At 37.4% G+C, this 19,514-nt stretch overlaps 1 protein-coding gene across 6 annotated transcripts in view; it reads right to left on the bottom strand.

The window, feature by feature from the left end:
* Positions 1-19,514, bottom strand: part of Ttn (titin) — a 279,501-nt gene that overhangs the window by 227,251 nt on the left and 32,736 nt on the right. For 5 of the 6 annotated variants that reach the window (XM_090342543.1, XM_090342544.1, XM_090342546.1 and 2 more), the window contains 15 exons: positions 18,945-19,211; positions 18,583-18,855; positions 18,184-18,447; positions 17,811-18,071; positions 15,077-15,337; positions 14,065-14,328; positions 13,710-13,970; positions 13,323-13,583; positions 12,208-12,468; positions 11,621-11,762; positions 11,368-11,533; positions 10,009-10,240; positions 8,189-8,473; positions 7,851-7,976; positions 3,694-3,882 (listed from right to left, as the gene is read on the bottom strand). In XM_090342543.1, the coding sequence (XP_090198669.1) occupies positions 3,694-3,882; positions 7,851-7,976; positions 8,189-8,473; positions 10,009-10,240; positions 11,368-11,533; positions 11,621-11,762; positions 12,208-12,468; positions 13,323-13,583; positions 13,710-13,970; positions 14,065-14,328; positions 15,077-15,337; positions 17,811-18,071; positions 18,184-18,447; positions 18,583-18,855; positions 18,945-19,211 (3,513 nt within the window). Of the gene's footprint in view, positions 1-2,235; positions 2,611-3,693; positions 3,883-7,850; positions 7,977-8,188; positions 8,474-10,008; positions 10,241-11,367; positions 11,534-11,620; positions 11,763-12,207; positions 12,469-13,322; positions 13,584-13,709; positions 13,971-14,064; positions 14,329-15,076; positions 15,338-17,810; positions 18,072-18,183; positions 18,448-18,582; positions 18,856-18,944; positions 19,212-19,514 lie in introns of all 6 variants that reach the window. The other variant, XM_090342545.1, reaches the window with a different exon arrangement.

Below are 19,514 nucleotides of genomic sequence, written 5' to 3'. Positions count from 1 at the left end.
TTGTTCATTACTAACATTTAAATAGTAATGTGGCGGGTTTCAAGGAAGAACTTCCCATAACATTTAGGAACAACTGGCAATCTCTCACCATTTCTCTCTTTGGGACTGCATGTAACCAGCTTCCAGCACTTGAAGGATTTTCTAATTTTAATGTGTGTAAAAGGCAAGGCTGTCGTAAGAGGGAGATGTTATCCCTTGTCCAAGCATCTTTATCTGTGCTCTTTCAGGACAAAAGTGGAGTATCAGGCACAATAGTAAAAAAAAAATAATGATCTTGCCAAGATAAAAATCAGATGATTCTAGGAGAAATGATGGCTGCAAAAGCAGTATCATTAATTAACATCTATCTATAAACTGCTCATTCTGAACCTTATTATTTTCAGTAGCCAGTTCCTATTTTTGTGCTTTCCTTACCAACAGCTAGAGCCTCTGGATCTGAAAAGGGTAGATAATAACTAGGGACCCTTTGCTAGTAAAGCAATTAAATTCAAATATTGCACAGCATACGATAAAACAACTACCCTAAAGTACAACATTTTAACTTCCTTTAGTATATTTACTAGATCCACATTTGCTAAATATTAGAAAAGCAGCACATCTGAAATTAAACCTTGACTTCCTTAACCTTTATGTGCAAGTTGAATGCTAGGTATGTGTTAACTAACATATTCATTGACTCAGTTTGCATGGCTGTATACAAACAATTGCATAAACCTACATAAAGCAATGAAGATGAAATGAAGCAAGTCAGAGCTAAGAATCAAATAACTCCCTTCTCTACTTAATACTGTGGATGTTGTCTTATCTCCGTAGTCATTGTGCATAACACACTTGTATAATCCTCAGTCTACCAGCTGAACATTGCACATACTAAGACAATGAATATTTCCATTTTGTGATTGCTTCATTATGTCAGATTCCTCTGTCTTTATATCTTCATGAATCCAGGGTATATCAACAGAAGATTCTTCTTCTACAATACAGAGAAACTGAGTAGTGTTGTCATGCTTTATAGTAAGGCCTTGAAGATGCAGGAAAACCTTCTGGTGCCTCGTTCATTGGCTCTTCAGCACCTTTCTCAGATAACTCAGTGCCACCAGCAGTTTGAAAGGATTGCCATTAGGTGCAGAGACACACTCTCAACAACCTGCACTTCATATTCACATGAAGATCCTCAAAATGACTTAATTTCCTTTTGGGATTTTTCATTTTTGTCAGTTATGGGCCTTAAACTCTGGGTGTGCACTTTGTTGCTGCACTCTTCAGCTCAAGACTAGTGCTCTTCCACTTGAGCCACAGCTCCACTTCTGGATTTCTGCTAGTTAATTGGAGATAAGAATCTCATGGACTTAAAAAAAAGTCTCATGGACTTTCATGTCCTGGCTGGCTTTGAACCATGATCTTCAGATATCAGCCTTCTGAGTAGCTAGGATGACATGTATGAGCCACTGGCACCTGGCCCTTTTGGAATATTTTGCTCTTTGTGAAAGAGGCATATGCTGCTGCCTGAGAATTGGTGGACTTCCTTACATTTTCCCCAGAACTTTGCCTATCTAGGACTTGTACTGTATAATCAAGTGACAAGAAAAAGAAAAGAATGTCAAGTTCTAGGCATTGCCACCTTAGGTTAGTAATGTATCAAGTCATGGAAGATGAAGATGATAAAATGTCCTCATCACTTGGGAGCAGCATGCTGGATATCATAGTGTCTATGATGCCAGGGTCACACAAAAGAAAGTCCATTTGCAATGCTCCAGTGGTGAGTGGCTGAAGTTTATGTGGATGCCATAAGGAATCTGGCTCCTTCTGTCTGGTATCTTGGCAACCTTATAAAGTCACATAATTTGTCTCAATCCATCCCTGTGTTTTTCTCACTGATTATATTTGAGATGCCATTTGCCCTTTCTCCATCATATACTTTAAGACAATAAACAGCAAATACATTGATGATGTGATGTTGTATAGAAAGGTAAAGAGAGCCAAGCAAAGCTGGTGCCTAACAAACCGATTACTGGGTCATGATTGCATAAATCACATACTTCAGTGAACTTTGAGTTACACAGTTAAACTCAAAATTGAATTGGGAGAGACTTGTTAGGTATTAGGGTCTTTGTTGTTGTTTCTTTTTAGTAGATTAGGGAATGCAATGAAACAAACAGCAGAGACCATCGTTAGTCACAGTAGGACTAGAAGGTATGCAGCAAATCAAAGTCTATAAAGCAAGATGGGCTTTACCTGCAAGAGTCACTGTGAGTGTGGCTGCACAAGTGGCTTCCCCAGCACTATTGGCTGCTTTGCAAGAGTACTGCCCAGCATGCTCTGGGTAAGCATCAACTATAAGCATTAAAACCATGCCTGTGGTCTCCTCAAAGTGGAAAACTACATCTTTTGTTGGCAGAATTGGTTGCTGGTTGTGAAACCAATGAATTTCTGGCTTAGGAACACCAGAAACCCTTGCATGAAATCTGACTGTCTCCCCGCTGTGCACCCTGAGGCTTGACAGAGGCTGGATGAAGATGGGCTTTTGACCAAGGGCCTCCTTCTTAAATGAAACTGATGAAGAGACATGCCATTGGGAGTTGGATGTAACTTCTTCAAATTTGCTAAATCCTGAAAAGAAGCATGCCGATTTTTAATGCCTTTCCCTGTTATTTAATCCAAAATCCCTTTGGAGGTGTCTACAGATCTGTCACAAATTTCAGCAATGGACTAGAATCTAGTTGATTCTTAATGTTTTCTCATTGTGTGTCACCACTGAAATGACTTAAGGAACTTCATTAGGTTGTCCGTGAAGGCAAAGGGAGAATTTACAACTAAATTGGAGTACTCAAGTTTCTCATTTTGGGGTTTTAAAACAAAGTTTACTGTTTTGTAAACCACTTCAAATCATTAAGAAAGCATTCCATTTTTATAGTGCATAAAAGTAAGAAATGATAGTTTTTTTCCAAATGCTTTCCTTTTTTACATTGAGAAAAATGCATGAGTAAATAAAAATCTTATTGTCTTTGTTTTCTTTTCCTGTATTTTCTTTTCAATTTACTTTTTGGTGTGTGCAGAGGATGAAATCCAGCATCTCCAGCATGCTAATTAGTGAGCCACATCCCCAGCCCATGGTTATCCTTGTTTTCAGTTTATGTGGCTCTTGTAAAATGATCATGTGCTTCAAATTCCAACTGAAAAGCCCAACTAGTAGAAGAAATGCTCAGCTACCTTAACACAGAGCTCTGCAACAGCCAGTCCTTCTTTGAGTAATGGTTAATATATTTAGCTTGTGAACAGATCTGAAATATTTGCAGTAGCTCATAGTTATGTCAATAAAATGGGAGAATACCTTTAGATTTTTTTAAAAAATGAAATTTTCATCCTAGTTAAGTGAGAAACAAAACATCTTTTTCTTCAGCTTATTTCTCCCCATCCTAATACATGCTTACCAAGAAGCCTAAAAGCAGGTAATGACAGTCATTATCATAAAACTTTATGGAGAATAAGCAGGGAAAATAAAAGATGAGGATTTGTCATTCCCAAGAGAAGGTACATGAACAGCGAGATCATCACATGTAACATGGAAATATTAGTGGAATTAAAAGAAAAGTGATGGAACCAAAAACTGACAAGAACATTTTAGTAAGTGTTACTAGCATTGTAAGATTAGATCTTAGATTAAGTGTGGTTCTTAAAGATGTTTTGCTCTACCTTCCAGTCTCAAGTTGGCTGTGCTTGATACTTGGCCAACAGCATTGTTGGCGACGAATGTGTAAGTTCCTTCATCTTCTGGATAGGCTTCAGCAATTTCTAGCTGGTAAGTGTCTTCAAACTGAGTCATTCTAAAGAAGCGAGATGGTTTGATTTTCTTGTCTTTGCAGTACCAAGACACTTTTAGATCTGTATCACAAAAGGAAAAAAAAGATGTTTAGTACAAAAGAGTGGATTTTTACTACCTGCCAACAAAATACTAATATTTATTTATCTTAGGACATTATATGGTTTAAATTCATTTCTAAGTAGATTGTAGAAAATCCAGCTTGTTCTTCTGTTGAACTTGTAATGTTAAAAAATTATAGAAGTTGGTAATGTCATCTTGTGGCATGTGCAAGTCATGTGGTAGAAATGACTTCATGATTTTGACACAGTCAGTGGCTTTGAGGAACAGAGGGCCATGGGATGGGTGCATCATGAGAGCCTACACAGGGAGCTGTGGCTGTGTTCAGCAACAGAAAGGGACAAAACCTCTACTTCCATTTTACAGAAAAATGAATGAGGGCAGAAAAGATCAATATTCTAAGAAAGTTGGAAAAAAAACACTTTATGTTGGAAAAACACTTTATGTTGGAAAAACACTTTATGTTGCAAAAAAACACTTTATGTTTTCATTTTCAATGAGTAGGTATGCAAAGGCTTCAGCCAAATAGTATATATGGTACAAATAATTAAATTAAATAATTTTTAATTGAGAGACTACAGAATATGAGCATTTTAGGCATATTTTATTTTTTATTTAGGCATTTTTAGGCTTATTTATTTAGGCATTTTTATTTTTTATAATATATTGTGATAAAATATTTTTGTACAAGGATTTGAGTTATCTTAATAGAACATTTAAAAAATTTTTAGTAAGATAATATAGGAATTATTATATTGTCATGTTTCAGGTACAAATGTACCTGACTTATGAATGTTATCTTGCTTCGTAGGTTGTGAGTTGTTTATAAACTGCAGATTCTTTTTTCACAGAAAGAAATGTCCTTGTTCCTTGTTGCCTAAAGGGTAGCAGGTTAAAAAAATGAAATCCTGACACTGCAATGTTGCAGTTACATTACCTAAGATTTGTCATTTCATATCGCTGGACCAAATATCTCATTTGTGAAATTGGAATCATAATAATTCATGTACTACTCATTGTAGACAATCATCAATAAGAATTAAGCAACATAAGATACATAAAAAGCTTTATAAATTACTGGTACAATTTAGCCATTAAAGCAAGAATCTGACATTAGAAGAGCAGTGGTGTCTTCGATGTCATAACAAAATATGAAGACTTGTGATATAATAACCAATGTTGCCACAAGGATTTTAATGATCACTCTACAACCAGTTATTTTGTGTGTGTATGTGTGTTTTTTAATAGCTATTGGGAGTGGAAGGTGAAAGGTTGAGTGTTTTCCCTTAAAAGATTCTCTTTACTGACAACTTTTCCTTTGATGAACAAAATGAGACACTAGGACACACAGGACGGCCATTGGGCAGGACCTTTCAGTAACAAATGAGATAAAAGGCAAAGCCTTTCTTGGCAATGCACTTAGTGTTTCAGGCTGGGCTTCAATTATCTCTCTTGGTCACTGATCTCTAATGCTTTTGTGAGGTCATTCTACTTATCCTGCTCTTCACTCCTGTATTTGACGCTTAAATCTTGATCTTCTCACCTCCTGAATATTTTTCTAATCTATTTCCCTTCTCTCCCTCACCTTAATGAAGTCCTCACTAGCTTCTAAGCCTATTATTATAGTAGCTTTGTCTTACTTTAGGCTTATCTACCACATTTGCCCATCCTTTTTTTACCTTACTTTGTGACATTTTAAAATTCTACATTTTTCAAATTTCTCTTTTACCAGCAGGGGTCACCAGAAACCTTAACTGATAAAAACTTCACACCACTAGATTTCTCAAAACAATATTACATGCTTCAAATTGTATTCCGTTTCCAAAAGTATAAAGACCAAGACTTCCTCTAATTTTAAGAAGATCTGCACTTATTATCTTATTTGATATCTCATTAGAGTATATTGTGTAAGTATTTCCAGTCCCAGTGAATAAAACTAGATGATTTATCTGGTTTTGGAAAGGGCATTTTATTAATAAATTTAATTTCCATTGTGTAGAAAATACATCTAAAAGAAGAATTATTGATATAAAGATTTTATGTTTTATAAGACCCATTCTAATATTTAGATATTCATCATATAGCAAAGAGAGAGGATTGTTTCTTATTCTATCTAAATCAGAGTCCTATTGAAGCCTTAAGACATACTTTTACACATTTAGTATTTTTCAAAGACAGAAAGTTAATATAATGTTTCCACTTTGCTTATCCAATACTTGTATGATTACATGGCTTTTTTTTCCAGTCCTGAGGCTTGAACTCAGCCAACTGGGCCCTGTCTTTAAACACTTTTGCTCAAGGCTAGTGCTCTGCCACTTGAGCCACAGCACCACTTCTGGCTTTTTCTGAGTATGTGGTACTGAGGAATCCAGCCTAAGGCTTTGTGCATGCTAGGGGAGAACTCTACTACTAGGTATGTTCCCAGCCCCTGCAAGTCTCTTTATGGCTATAAAATGAATATATTGAACATCAGTCACCTTAAAGCCATGATTGCTATAGGGCTTTGCATACATTGTATTATAATTATGTTTATAAAATTAAACAGGTCCATTTGGTTTCTAGATTATCATCTACATCCAAAAGAAGGAAATCATGAAGTTAGAAACCTTAATGGGGTAATAACTTGTTTAGAAAAATAACTCTTGGCAAGATTAACATTACACTATAACAGGAGAGTAAGACAATAAGGCTCTCTAAGAGTGCTGTGACATACCCAATTATTCAGACATTCCCTTTGATGTTGTTTTCTTAAAAAACAAAAACAAAACCAAGAACATGAGGGAGTAGTTTCCTTTAGGGATCAATCAATCATTTATTCATCTAGTGTTTATCCGAGGTTGGTCTTCAGTAATTGGTTTAACATGGTTGTACATATGTTGTTGAATTTTTCCAACGTCAAGGGAGGGGAAATACTGGTGGTGTTCAGAAGCATGTTCCAATTAAAAATAGAAATGGCTAACTGTGATTGGGTGGTTATTGTATGATGGCATTGTGCTGTAAGCTGACTTGTTATCTGACTTAATCTTGACAATATCTTGTGATTGGTGTTAATCATTTAATTTATTCATTTATCCTATCAATAATTACTGAGTATCTACTATGTATGGAGTGTTACTCTAGAATAAGGATATACTTCTTTTTAACCATTACTGGTACCAGGCAGAATCTCTGATCTCATGAAATGTAGATTCTGAGATTGAATGCAATAGTACTTTATTTTATTCATGAGGGAGAGAAACAGAGAAATCATTTCACTTACAGTCACAAATGGGAGTCAAGGTTCAAGTCTGATCTCTTTGATTATAAAGCTTGTACTTTGAGTCACTACAGGCTTTTGCCTTCCAGTGGACTATAACTTTTACATAGCTTTGTCCACTTGCAAACAGACTTCCTGTATATGTATGTAGATATGTTGTTATAATTAAGCAATTATTTGCTTTGTAATTTGTCATTGTAATTTGTCAATCAAGAGATGAAGGTGCAGATACAATAATATTGGAACATGGATTTTTTAAAATTTGGGAAAAACCATCATTCAAGAGTTGTGAAAACCCCACATGACATTCACCACCCTAAGCATTTCTTTTGTAAATACTGATGATTTAACCAAAGATCTTGCATTTCCTAGGTAAGTACTGCCTCCAGCATGTGAGCTGCAGAGCAGTAGTCCTTCCAGTCTGACATTGTTTTACAAACAGTTTCCATTAACTTTGTCTGAGCTGTCCTGGAACTTCAATCCTCTATCTCCTGGGTAGCTAGCATGTGTGAGACAGTATACTTCATCTACCCTGACCATTTTTAAGGGTATCAAACTGTAGTAGCAAACACTGATTTCATTCTTATGTCAATAATCCAAAATGAATGATTTGCTGGATACCCATGATGTGTATCAAATGAAACCCAAGAGAGGTCTTTTTCTTGCATCATTCTATAAATATTAGCAGTGATAGCATATGTTTAAAAATCTCACCTGTTCCAGAAACTCTGCACTGAAAGCGGGCTGGCCGTCCCTCAGAGGTGGCGGTGTCCTGAAGTGGAGTGACAATGGCAGGAGGATAAACTGGCATTTCCTGATCTGGAGACACAACCTCTGGAACTGAAGAAAGAGACCACAAGATTTGTCACAATCATGCTACCCTACGACATCAAAAATGGAAACATGCACATTTATCTTTATTCTGCACTGTGGTGCTTTTGAAGTTGGGGAGTCATCCATTTTTACGAGTTCCAAATTGTAAATTAAGTAGCCTGGAAGAGCCTGGAGCTGGTGTTTTGTGGTTTGGGCTGGAAGTGGCCAGGCTTTCCTACCTTCTACTGACAGCGAAGCGGAGGTGGTGGCAACACCATAGTCATTCTTGGCTTCACAGGTATAGACGGCTGCATCCTCTGGAAACGCCTCAATCAGCAAAAGTGTGTACTCTTGCCCATCATGAAGAAATTTGCACTTGAAGCCAATGGAAAGCAGCTGCTCTTCCTTGTACCAGGAAATTTTGGGCTGTGGTCTGCCAGATATCACAGCACAGAAGCGAGCAGGTTTGCCAGACTGGACTGTGATGGGCTGGAGCTCCTGCAGAACTTGGGGTGGTTCAGGGGCTGGAAGACAATGATAGAAAACAGCTCATAAAAATGAGCAAGGATACAGGACAACTTACAAAACTCTGTATGACTTTATTGCTGGATAGTATGTGCCTAGATATAAAACTTGGAAACTGTGACCTCTTTACTTGCATCAGAATGTCAGAGCACTCTGCCCTAAGAAGGTATTTGTCCTTCAAGTGGACAGAATTGCTTAGAAGTGCTTCTTGATTTGTGGGGGGTGAGGGGGAATGTTGAGCAGACTGAATACCTTAGTATAAGAGTAACACATGGCTTCACCATGGGACACAGCAAGAAATATCTAAAAGGATTTTAAAATGACTTCTGTGTGAGAGAGTGAGAGAGCATATCCTATTAACTTTTGATTGTTTTATTTTTGTGTACATCACACTCATTTCACTATAAATAGGTGCAAGTGAAATGAAATCAGTAAACGTCAACTGACTGAATGCCTATTATTTCAGAAGAGTTAAAAGCAATTCAGTAGATTTAACAAAATTCAACTTTCTGATTATGCTACTAGAGCACATTCTTAATTGTAAGTGAGTGAGGGGTCTTAGGGTGAACCCAGAAGTAGGGAAAAAAGGGTTACGGAAAGCTGATATTTGATACTATATATTAAAAATACTTTAAGTATCTTACTTTCTTTACTATTAACACTGATTTTTAAAAGTAACTGGATACCACTGGGTACTGCTGGCTCATATGAGTAATCCTGGCTCTTCAGGAAGCTGAGGTCTGAGGACTGAAGTACAAAGCCAGCCCAGTCAGGACAGTCCAAAAGAATCTTATCTCCAATCAGAAGTGATGCTGTGGTTTAAGTGGTAGAGCGTATCTGGATGCCATGACCTAGTGCTCCTTCATCTGTCTCAAGGTTTTCATTTGTGTTCAGAGATACCAGCGCAAGATGGTGATCAGGAAGGATGTACCATTTTCTCTCTTTGTGTCTAGGCTAGTCTTAGTTTTGTCAACCTTCAAGTTCCCACGAGGAATTCAGAAGTAGAATGGAACTTTTCAGTTGTTTAGAAGTTCCTGGCAATGCTTGGTAGTGTGGACAGCATTCCTTGTTCCATAAGGACTGCCTGCAGCTCCCTAAGCCCAGTGTGATTCTCAAAGGGACATTTGGGGCTCTCTCATCTTCTCTTATACTAAAGGCTGGAAGTCTCCATGTTGCTTGTATAGTATTGCTACTAATACTTAGGTGGTTAGGGCATAGGGCAGAGAATGAAAATAGATTAATTCCTTATCTAGAAACCCATTTGGAGCATAATATAATTAACATACAGTAGAGGTTGAGTAGTGTTGATAAGACAAATGAGGATCTAGCAATTAGATGCCGCTTGGAAATGATATCTGAATAGTCCTGCTAACAGCTGCCTTTCTTTCCCACAATATAGCAATAAATGGAACTGCATCTTGTGAACACCAGGGTTCTTTAGAAAATGTCCAGGAGCCACCAGTGAATAGCTGACTTGAGAAAGGATTCTTACAGAGGGAAACATGAAATGTGTTAAAAGTTTCTTTCTACATACCATTGACAAAGAGAGTCACTGAACTCCTGTTTCTTCCGGCCACAAAGGTGTATTCGCCTGCATCACTATGTCTGGTCTCAGAGATAAACATCCGGTGGATTCTTCTCTCCACCACATACTGGTGTCTTTCTTGAATTTGGAAATTGATTTCAATGCCGTCTTTATACCAGTGGGCGTCCACATCATCTTCATTGACCTCGAACTCCACAACAGCACGTTGTTTCTCAATAACCTGTTGATTGAACAACATAAAAAGAAAACTGAAAATGAATCTTGTTTCCTCTTAGTCATCTTGTTCCTAATGTTCACTTGAGAAACAGACAAAATCCATACATCATCATATATTATTGATGATAGCACACTTAAATTTTCCCATCTCATCTTGAACAAATGGTAGGCAGATTCCTTTCATAGAGATTCATGCCCACCCCCACTAATGAGGGAGGCTTCCCAAAGAGACAATTACATCCTCTTTAAATGTTGGCTTCTTAATTAATAATTACTGACCTATAACAATTGACATCTAGGGGCTTTCAATTCTTTATAGAGCTACTGGAAATTACTATCCACTTGATTGCCTATCATATGACTCCACATAATTTTGCGGACTATAGAGAAATTATTATTCTTGCTATAAAAGTGAGGAAGCTAAGGCTCAAAATTAGAAAATAAAGGACAGAAGGCATAACCAAGCTGTCTGAATTCTCACTGAAGTTTTCACTACGGCCTCTAAAGCATGATTCTCTGTGGAGCAACAATCCGATAAAATATTTCTCTGAACGTGCCCTCTTCACTTCGTGATGTCACTTGGGAAAGTCAGTAGCCTGAGGACAGTTTTTGAAGAGGCAGTAGAGGGCAAAAATGTTATGCTCTGTATCCTTGTCAGGAATCTAACTCTACTGGCATTCTACTTAGACCTCATGGGACATCATTTCAGCCACCAAGTCCCTATGTACCTGCCTTTCTCTAGGGGAAATCCTGAGACTCTGTCACCTCATCCTACATTCTCTTAGTGCTAATTGATGTTCGAATTTTAACTGATGTTTACAACTTTCTCATTAATCATTAGCCATTAATGGGAAGTGGCCACTTATTAGATAGCAAAACGTCTATAGCTATTTGAAATAAAGTATTTCAGACAAATCATTAGACAAGTGTGTGCTTGGCACACTTATTCCCCAAGTGAGTGGAAATTGTGACTTAAATTGATGTAGGTATAAGAATCCGAGCCAGCAAGAATGAGCTGTTCTCAGACTTGGAACGTTCTGGTCAGAAAATGGAAAAAGTGAAGAGTTAAACTGGAAAAATGCATTATGGACAGTTGATGATTTCTCCCAAATTCCAAACTATATACAATACCTGAACTTCCTTTTTAATACTTCGGATGCGAACATCCCTGCCCTCCACGACGAGGTTAGCAGAAGACATGTTCCCTCCGGCCACCACTGTATACTGCCCAGCGTCGGACATGCGTGTGGATGGGATGAGAAGGCGATGGACATATTTCTCCTTCTGAATCTTTATCCTATGGATGGAAAAGAAATTTAATGTATGCAATTCAAAAGAAGCTGAGAAGTCATGGAATGCAGCATAGCAAGACAAAATTATGGACCTGTCTTCTATTTGCAGTTCTTGTCCATCCTTCATCCACTGGACAGAAATGTCAGGTTCTGAAACCTCACATTCAAACATGGCTCGCTTCTTCTCGAGAACCTTAATGTCTTTAATATGTTTCCTAAATTCTATATGACGAGCTGAAAGAGAATATGTAAAAAGTTAACATTTCAATAGCCTTACTGAGATATAATTAATCTGAAGTGTGTAATTCAATGACTTCCTTGGTGTGCAGATTCATGCATTCATCATCATGATTTTAGAATGTTTTTCTCCCCTACCCTCCCCAAAATAGACATTCTTTGGCATTTTCATCCTACACTCTTTCTATCACTTCTCTCTATAAAGCAACACATATCTAGGTTTGAATATATTTGTGTGTTACAGACATTTCCTATAAAGTGATTCGTAACATATGTGGTCCTTTTAGGATGAAGTTTTTAATATTTGTATAGAAGCATGTATTAGAACTTCCTTTTATAGCTGAGTGGGTATGTCAAATTTTATTTTTCTATTCATCACTTGATAGACTAACCTTTTACATGGCATATATGTTCAACAGATAGGGTATTTAAGAAACCATACCTTCCACATAAAGGGTAGCTGTTGATGTAGCATTTCCAGCCACAAATGTGTAATCAGCGGCATCTCCAAAATGAACATTCCTGATGTTCAGTGAGTGTGTGAGCTTTTTGGTTCTGACTTGGCACCTGTCAGTTGATTTGATCTCCACACCATTCTTTAGCCATTTGTAAGAGATGCCTTCATAGTTTACTGTCACCTCAAAAGTGATGGTGTCTTTCTCTTCAGCATTGATGTCTTTCAGCATGGATGTAATCATAATTGCTGCAAAGGAGGAAACAAAAAAGAATCCCAGGAGAATCTCAATGTAAATAGGAAATATATTCTAACATGCACAAGATAAAAACTTGGGATGTTGTCAATAGTTATGCTGAGGTGATTAAAATGAAGAGACTTATATCCCCTTGCAGGCCCAGGCCAGGAGAGATAAACACAGAGATGAACTGAAAGATATTGAAGGATATTTCTAGGTAGCTTTCTGCTGTGTTACTTTTTTGTGTATATGCCTGTATTGGGGCTCCAGATCGTATCAGCATTTCTGCTCACTGTTGGCACTATACCACTTGAGTCATGTCTGCAGTCCAGCATTTTGCTGCTTAATTGGAGATGGACTATCGAAGTATTCTCTGTCCAAGTTGCTTAGAGCTGTGATCCTCTAGGTCATAGCCTTTTGAGTAGCTAAGATTAGAGGTATGAGCTATTGTGCATAGCTCTAGTTAGCCTTTTCTTTTCTTTTTCCAGTCCTGGGGCTTGAACTCGGGCGTGGGCACTGTCCTTGGACACATTTTGCTCAAGGCTAGAGCCCTGCCACTTGAGCCACAGCATTACTTCCAGCTTTTTCTGTGTATGTGGTACCAAGGAACTGAATCCAGGGCTTCATACATGTGAGGCGAGCAGTCTACCACTAAGCTAAGTTCCCAGCCCTACTGTAGGTAGCTTTTGAATGCTTCTATGACTGGGAAATTTTGTCCAGGTGGAGATGTTAACAGTTAACTCACTGTGAACACATAACATACATTTGATAAGTAATCTAAGTGGTCAGAGAAGAAAAGTACAGGCTATTGAGTAACAATCAGCCAACTATGTATTTGTACCTACATGTATGTTTTGGTACTTACGGGTCACGGTCAAGGTGGCACTGACTTGGTCATTGCCACAGACAAATGTGTATTCTGCTGAGTCTTCAGTACTGGTGTTCATGATGATGAGCTGGTGCAGTTTCCCCTGCACCACTATCTTGAACTTCTCACTCATCTCAATTTCAACACCATTCTTCAGCCACATGGAAGGGACATTGAAGTGAGATACCTCACATTCAAAGGAGGCAGTTTTGGTCTCTGGTACCTCAATACTCTTCATAGTTTTTGTAATATGTAGTGCTTGGGAGAATTAGAGAGGACTTCAGTGAATATATATTCATTTTTAAATGAGTGAAACAAAATAAATGAACACAAAGGAATCCTTAAGGAAAATTCCATGCCCGAGGAGTACTGAATACTACTTACTTTCCACAAACAACTTGGCTTTGCACTCCAGCTGCCCCACCATGGCTGTGTATTCTCCAGCGTCAGAGGGGGAAATATTCTGTAACATCAGCTTGTGGACTTTCCTCTCTGAGACCAGTCTGTGCTTGTCACTTGGCTTAATTTCTACATTCTTATGGAACCATTTCACTGGAACTGTGTCATGGGAGACACTGACTTCAAAGGCAACAGTGGCATTTTCCAAGGCAGTCACATCCTTGGGCTTTTTAATAATCTTGACAGCTAGTAAGGAAAGTTGGAGAAATTCAGTCATATGGTTAACCCTATGGTAACCCCAAGGTGGACTCCTAGGTGAAATATTTCTAGATCAACTTACTTTCAACATGTAGCCTGGCACTGGCTCCTAGCCTTCCAAGCTTGAAGCCATAGACAGACTCATCCACAATTGCACAGTTTTTAACTGTCAGAGAATAAACTGTTCCTTTGACAGAGATGTCATATTTGTCATTGGACTTTAGCACCACCCCATTTTTTATCCACTGTACACCTTTGACATCAGGGTGTGTAAGTTCGACAGTAAAGACAGCATCCTGTGTCTCTGTCACTGTCAGGTTCTTCAGAGTCTTTTTGATTTTAACGGCTGAAAAATGAAATGATGATTTGCTTAGAAAATATTAATAATGATCAGCAACACAAAGAAATCCTGTACATGATAGCTATCCAGTCATATTATAAAATAATAGCTCTTGAAAAATGATTATACAATGTCTTCTTTAAAAATATCTTGAAGCTGGGCACTGGTGGCTCATGCCTGTAATCCCAGCTACTTACAAGGCTGAGAGATGATTACAGTTCAAAGTTAGCCCAGCAGGAAAATCTGTGAGAGTCTTATCTCCCATAAACTACTCAGGAAAAGCTGGAAGCAGCACTGTGGCTCAAGTGGTGAAGCATGAGCCTTGAGTATGAAGAGACCCAGAGTCAAGCCCCAGAACCAGGGAAAAAGAAGCTATCTCAAGATCATCCAAGGAAACCATAGGTGGTTAGTTGGACATGGGCAGTGTGTAACGATTTTTCTGTACTTGAAGTGGATGAAGTTTTCATGTACATACAAGGATAGCTTAATGGATTGAAAAGAGAGATTGAAAGAGGAACCAGAGAGCCTGATTGAGAACTGCTTCAAAGACCCTAAAATGGTTTCATCACATAAACACATCTAACAAGCAACTTTTCACCTTGTGATATATGACTGAAAAAGAAAAAAAATGGAGAGTTTATAATTTTATAAAATGTAAACTTGTCTTCCAAAATGTTTATATCATTTGACTTTCAAAGTGGTAACAGTTAAGAAAGGGAATTAGAAAGGAGAATTCTGTTGTGGAATTGCTGACCTTCAACCTTGAGTCTGGCGGATGTTTTAGAGGTGGCCACCTGATAGGTATACTCTCCAATGTCATCTAATTTGGTGACAGCAATGATCAGTCTTCTTTTGTGGCCATCAGATTCACTTCTGATGTTATTACTCAGTGCCAAGCGTTTTCCATCTTTCAGCCATTCGCCTTCAGAATCAGGGTTGGCAACTTCACATTCAAACACAGCTTCCTGGGATTCAGCGACTGTCTGGTCTGTGAGTGGCTTGGAGATAGCTCCCCCTTCAGAAGAGAAGCACATGTGTGAGTCCTTTAAAAACATTGAGAAAACAGTGGAATCTTTGTACAATTAAGTATCAAATATAAGAGAGGTCTTAACTATTATGAAATGTTGCATAAAATGATGTTTACCCACATTTAAAAGAGGAAGAGTTGGAGGAGAATGATGGAAAAAATGACATTGGTGAAGAGCTATTGCATTCATAAATTGGTATGTTGACGTGAAACCATTTGGACAAAGACATTAAGATGATTGGGAAAAAACAGCACAGAAATCCCTTATTTTTACTATACATGGCTAGTATCTAGGCAAGATTTCGGAATCAAGAAAGTTTGCAAAAATCAATTCATATAAAATTCTGAGGATCACAGTGCCCAGTATGCCACATGGCTGTCATTAAACTCAATTCCTTCTCCTTCCAAGTGTTCTATTTTCTCCTTTTATTAGTACTTCCTGGCAGAGTGTTTGATTTAGAATGAGAAAAATGTTTAAGAAGATGAGGGGAGAACAAGATGAGGGGTGGGGCTGGGGGGAGAGAAATGGGAACCAAGACATGAGAAAGGGTATCAATGTCTGTGAAGTAATGCACCTTCTATCTGGCGAATATAATGCAACCCTTTTATTAATTACAGTAACAATATATGAAAAAAGATGAGGGATGGGGGTGAGGGGAGGGAAATGAGGACCAAAACATGAGAAAGGGTTTCAATGTGTGTGAAGTAATGCACCTTCTATCTGGTGAATATAATGTAACCCTTCTATTAATTACAAGAAAATATAAAAAAGAAAAAAGAAGAAAATGTACAAGTTATTCTTTTTTTAAGTACTAAGTATGCTTCCTACAACCTAAAAGTCACTGTTCTGACAAAATTCACTGGTTATGAAAGTCAACATAAAGTTTTCCACCACTGGTGCCACTTTCATCATCCAGTGAAAAAAGTAACTACTCTAATAATTTGGTTAGTTGTGTATCTCTTGCCCTTCAAACTTTTTCTTTGAAAAAATATAGTATCTCCTTCACTTTATAGCTTTAAGTTCCTATCAGTATCTGGTCTGTTGCAAGTAACTTAAAGGTACTGAGACAATGATACATGTATTTAATTTGTTTTTCTTATTTACCCTTATTTAAGAATATACAATTTACAATCAGAAAATGTAAGAACTGAAATTTTTATCAGTTATTTTATGGTGACATATCTAAGGAAATCACATGTAATAAAGTATGAGTTATGAGACCATACCAGGCATAACACATTTTTCCATATGGCTTGCTTTTATACTAGATGTTATGGAGGGACATATTTAAACATATTATCTTGACTATTCGGGGTATGAACCAAAAACTAGTGATGATTTCTAATTCATTGTAATTGGTTTCTATTTTTGACTTTTCATTTTAAAGCTATCTGTTTTAGATAGAAATGATATTATTTTTATTTCAAGTTTTAAGAATGAGATATATTGAATGTATTTAAGGTTTTTTAATTGGGTCCATAAAAGCATGGGCAGTAAATAAGAGAAAAGAAAGTTTAAAGACGTAAAAGTAGTATATGTGGGAGTGAAACTTCGTGATGCATACTCTGAGAAATGACAGTTTAACAAAATGAATATCAGGAAATTGAAGCATATTTTAAATGGGGAGGTTAGAAGTGGGGAAAGATGAATGGAAAAAAAAGAATGATGGATGAAAACAGTCTTAATACTCAATGCACCTTTGTGAAAAAGGAGGTAGGAAAATTGATGTGATTGCCTAGAGAAAGGATAGGTGATAGAGGGTGGAAGAATGATGGAAGAGGTAACCAATTAAGAGAGTGAAGAAAAGATGACACTGTTTAAAAAGAAATGTACTCAATACCTTAGTTACATAACATAACCCCTCTGTACAATACCTTATAATAACTATAATATACATATGTATTTTAAAAAGAAAAAAATGTTCTGTGCTCATAGATATATTGAATTGTAAATCCCCTGGAAAACCATTTATAGATAAAAGTAGATAGATAAAAAATGAAATTGAAAATAAAAATGTATGTAAGAAGAAATAAATCTTTAGAGAAGCCAAGTTTAAATAAAGCTTAGTTCAGCAAATGTTTACTAATTGTGTAATTTGTCATGCACACCTGAAATAGAAAGAAACAATTCCAGACTTAACTTTATTCTGGCATGAGAAGAGAAAATGTGGAATAACACAAGGGCAATCAAAGGGGAAGACAGAAAGAATGTAGCACTGGAGGGAATAATCCCATAAAAACAAGAGATTAAGGAAAGAATCATAGAGGAGATAGCGTCTGAGATCACTATGGGCCAACATTCAGAATTTAGTCTTGTTGTGAGGGAATATTAGCCACGAAATCAGCACAGGTCAAGGCATGGCAGTAGGAAATGGATGGAGATTTGGAGGAGAATGGGCAGAGATTTCTTAAAACAACTTGTTTTACAAAACACCATAAGGTCAATTAGAGCTATACCAACCTGCCACAGTAAGTCTTCCAGATGTCATATTTTCTCCAGCATAAAATGTATATTCTCCTTCATCATCTTTCATCATATTTAGAACAGTCAGTTTGTATATTTTCCCATGAGCTTCAATTTTATATTTAGAACTGGGTTTGATTTCCTTGTCCTTAAAATTCCATAGGACATCAATTCCTGAGTGGGACAGCTCAACCTCAAAGACCACGTTTTGAGTTTCCATACAGGTAAGGTCATGAAGGCCTCTAATAATTTTAATTTCTTGGAGCAAAATGGAAAAGTTATCATTATTATTATTATTATTATTATATCATACTCTACTGAGAAAGTAGAATGCTTAAGATAAGGATGAGTTAAATGAATGATGTCTTACTTTCTACAGAGAGATTACAGCTTGTTTCTACTCTCCCAACCATCAGTTTGTAAGGTCCTTCATCTGAAGCGTGAGTTCGATTAATCACTAGGCGCTGCTTTGTCCCTTTGATGATGGCTTGAACACGGTCATCGGGCTTGATTTGTTCATCATTTAGGTACCATTTGACAGAAGTCACATCAGGGACTGAGACTTTACATTCCAGTACAGCCTTGGTACCCTCAATCACATTGACATCTTTTAGAGGTGTTACCACATCAACGCCTGCAAAAAGCCGATGCACAGAAAAGAACATAAATATGAAGTGTGAATATACATGCTTGAAATGTTCCTTAAAAGCACAGCGAAGTTTGTGTCTCATTTAACAGGGGAAACAGAAAACTTGGAAAGAACACTCACTGTAGACAGAGACGTGCCCACTGGTGGAGAGCCCAAGGTTGGGAATGGCAAAGGAATAGTTTCCAGCATCTTCCTTGGTCATGTCTTCAATAAGAAGCATGTGGGACTGTTTGTCTATCACAATGTGAACCCTGTCACTGTGCTGGACTTCTTGCCCATCTTTCATCCAGACACCCTCCACATTTTCTAAGGAGACTTTGACTTCAAGCTGGATGATGTCACCCTCGCAGACTTTTTGATCACTGAGTCCTTGTAGAATAGCGATAGGGCGAGCTGGGAAACATGGAGACAGCAAGTGTTATTACTTTTGCCAAGAAACCATATTGATGCTCACCCTGGCTGACAGAAATGGGTAGACTTACGTTTCATTTTAAGTCTACAGGTTGTCTTCTTCCCATCCACAACAAAGCTGTACTCGCCCTGATCTTCTTTGGTTACATCCTTGACTGTGAGGTTTTGACGTCCACGACGAGATGTGATGGAGTATTTGCCATTGGATTTCAGTTCTACACCATTATGATACCATTTGCCTTCAATATTTTCTGGGGATATAATACACTCTAACTCTCCTGAGAATGATTCTGGAACTTCTATGTCCTCCAGCTCTTTCACAAATTCAACAACAGCACCTGAAAATATGATAAGGACTGATTATTCCCCTAGCAAGTTTTACATTTAGGCTTTGGCTAGAGACAGTGCCCTTTATATCTTTTTTTTTAATATTCCACATACTATTAGGGAGAGTCAATATCTAGTGGCAAGTGGACTGATACATTTTAAGTAAAATGGAGTTATTGTAATTTTTGAGTTATTTTGTAAACAGGTATATTTCATATAAAATATGAGACATGGAGAAATTCAGATTACCAATATTCTTTTTTTTTTTGGTGGTCATGAGGCTTGAACTCTGGGCCTGCACACTGTCCCTGAGC

The sequence above is a fragment of the Megascapheus bottae genome, chromosome 12 (genome assembly GCF_031878675.1).
Source record: "Megascapheus bottae isolate mThoBot1 chromosome 12, mThoBot2.hap1, whole genome shotgun sequence".
NCBI classification, from domain to species: domain Eukaryota; kingdom Metazoa; phylum Chordata; class Mammalia; order Rodentia; family Geomyidae; genus Megascapheus; species Megascapheus bottae.
Note: the sequence above shows the minus strand (reverse complement) of the source record. Positions and strands in the feature narration are given on the sequence as shown.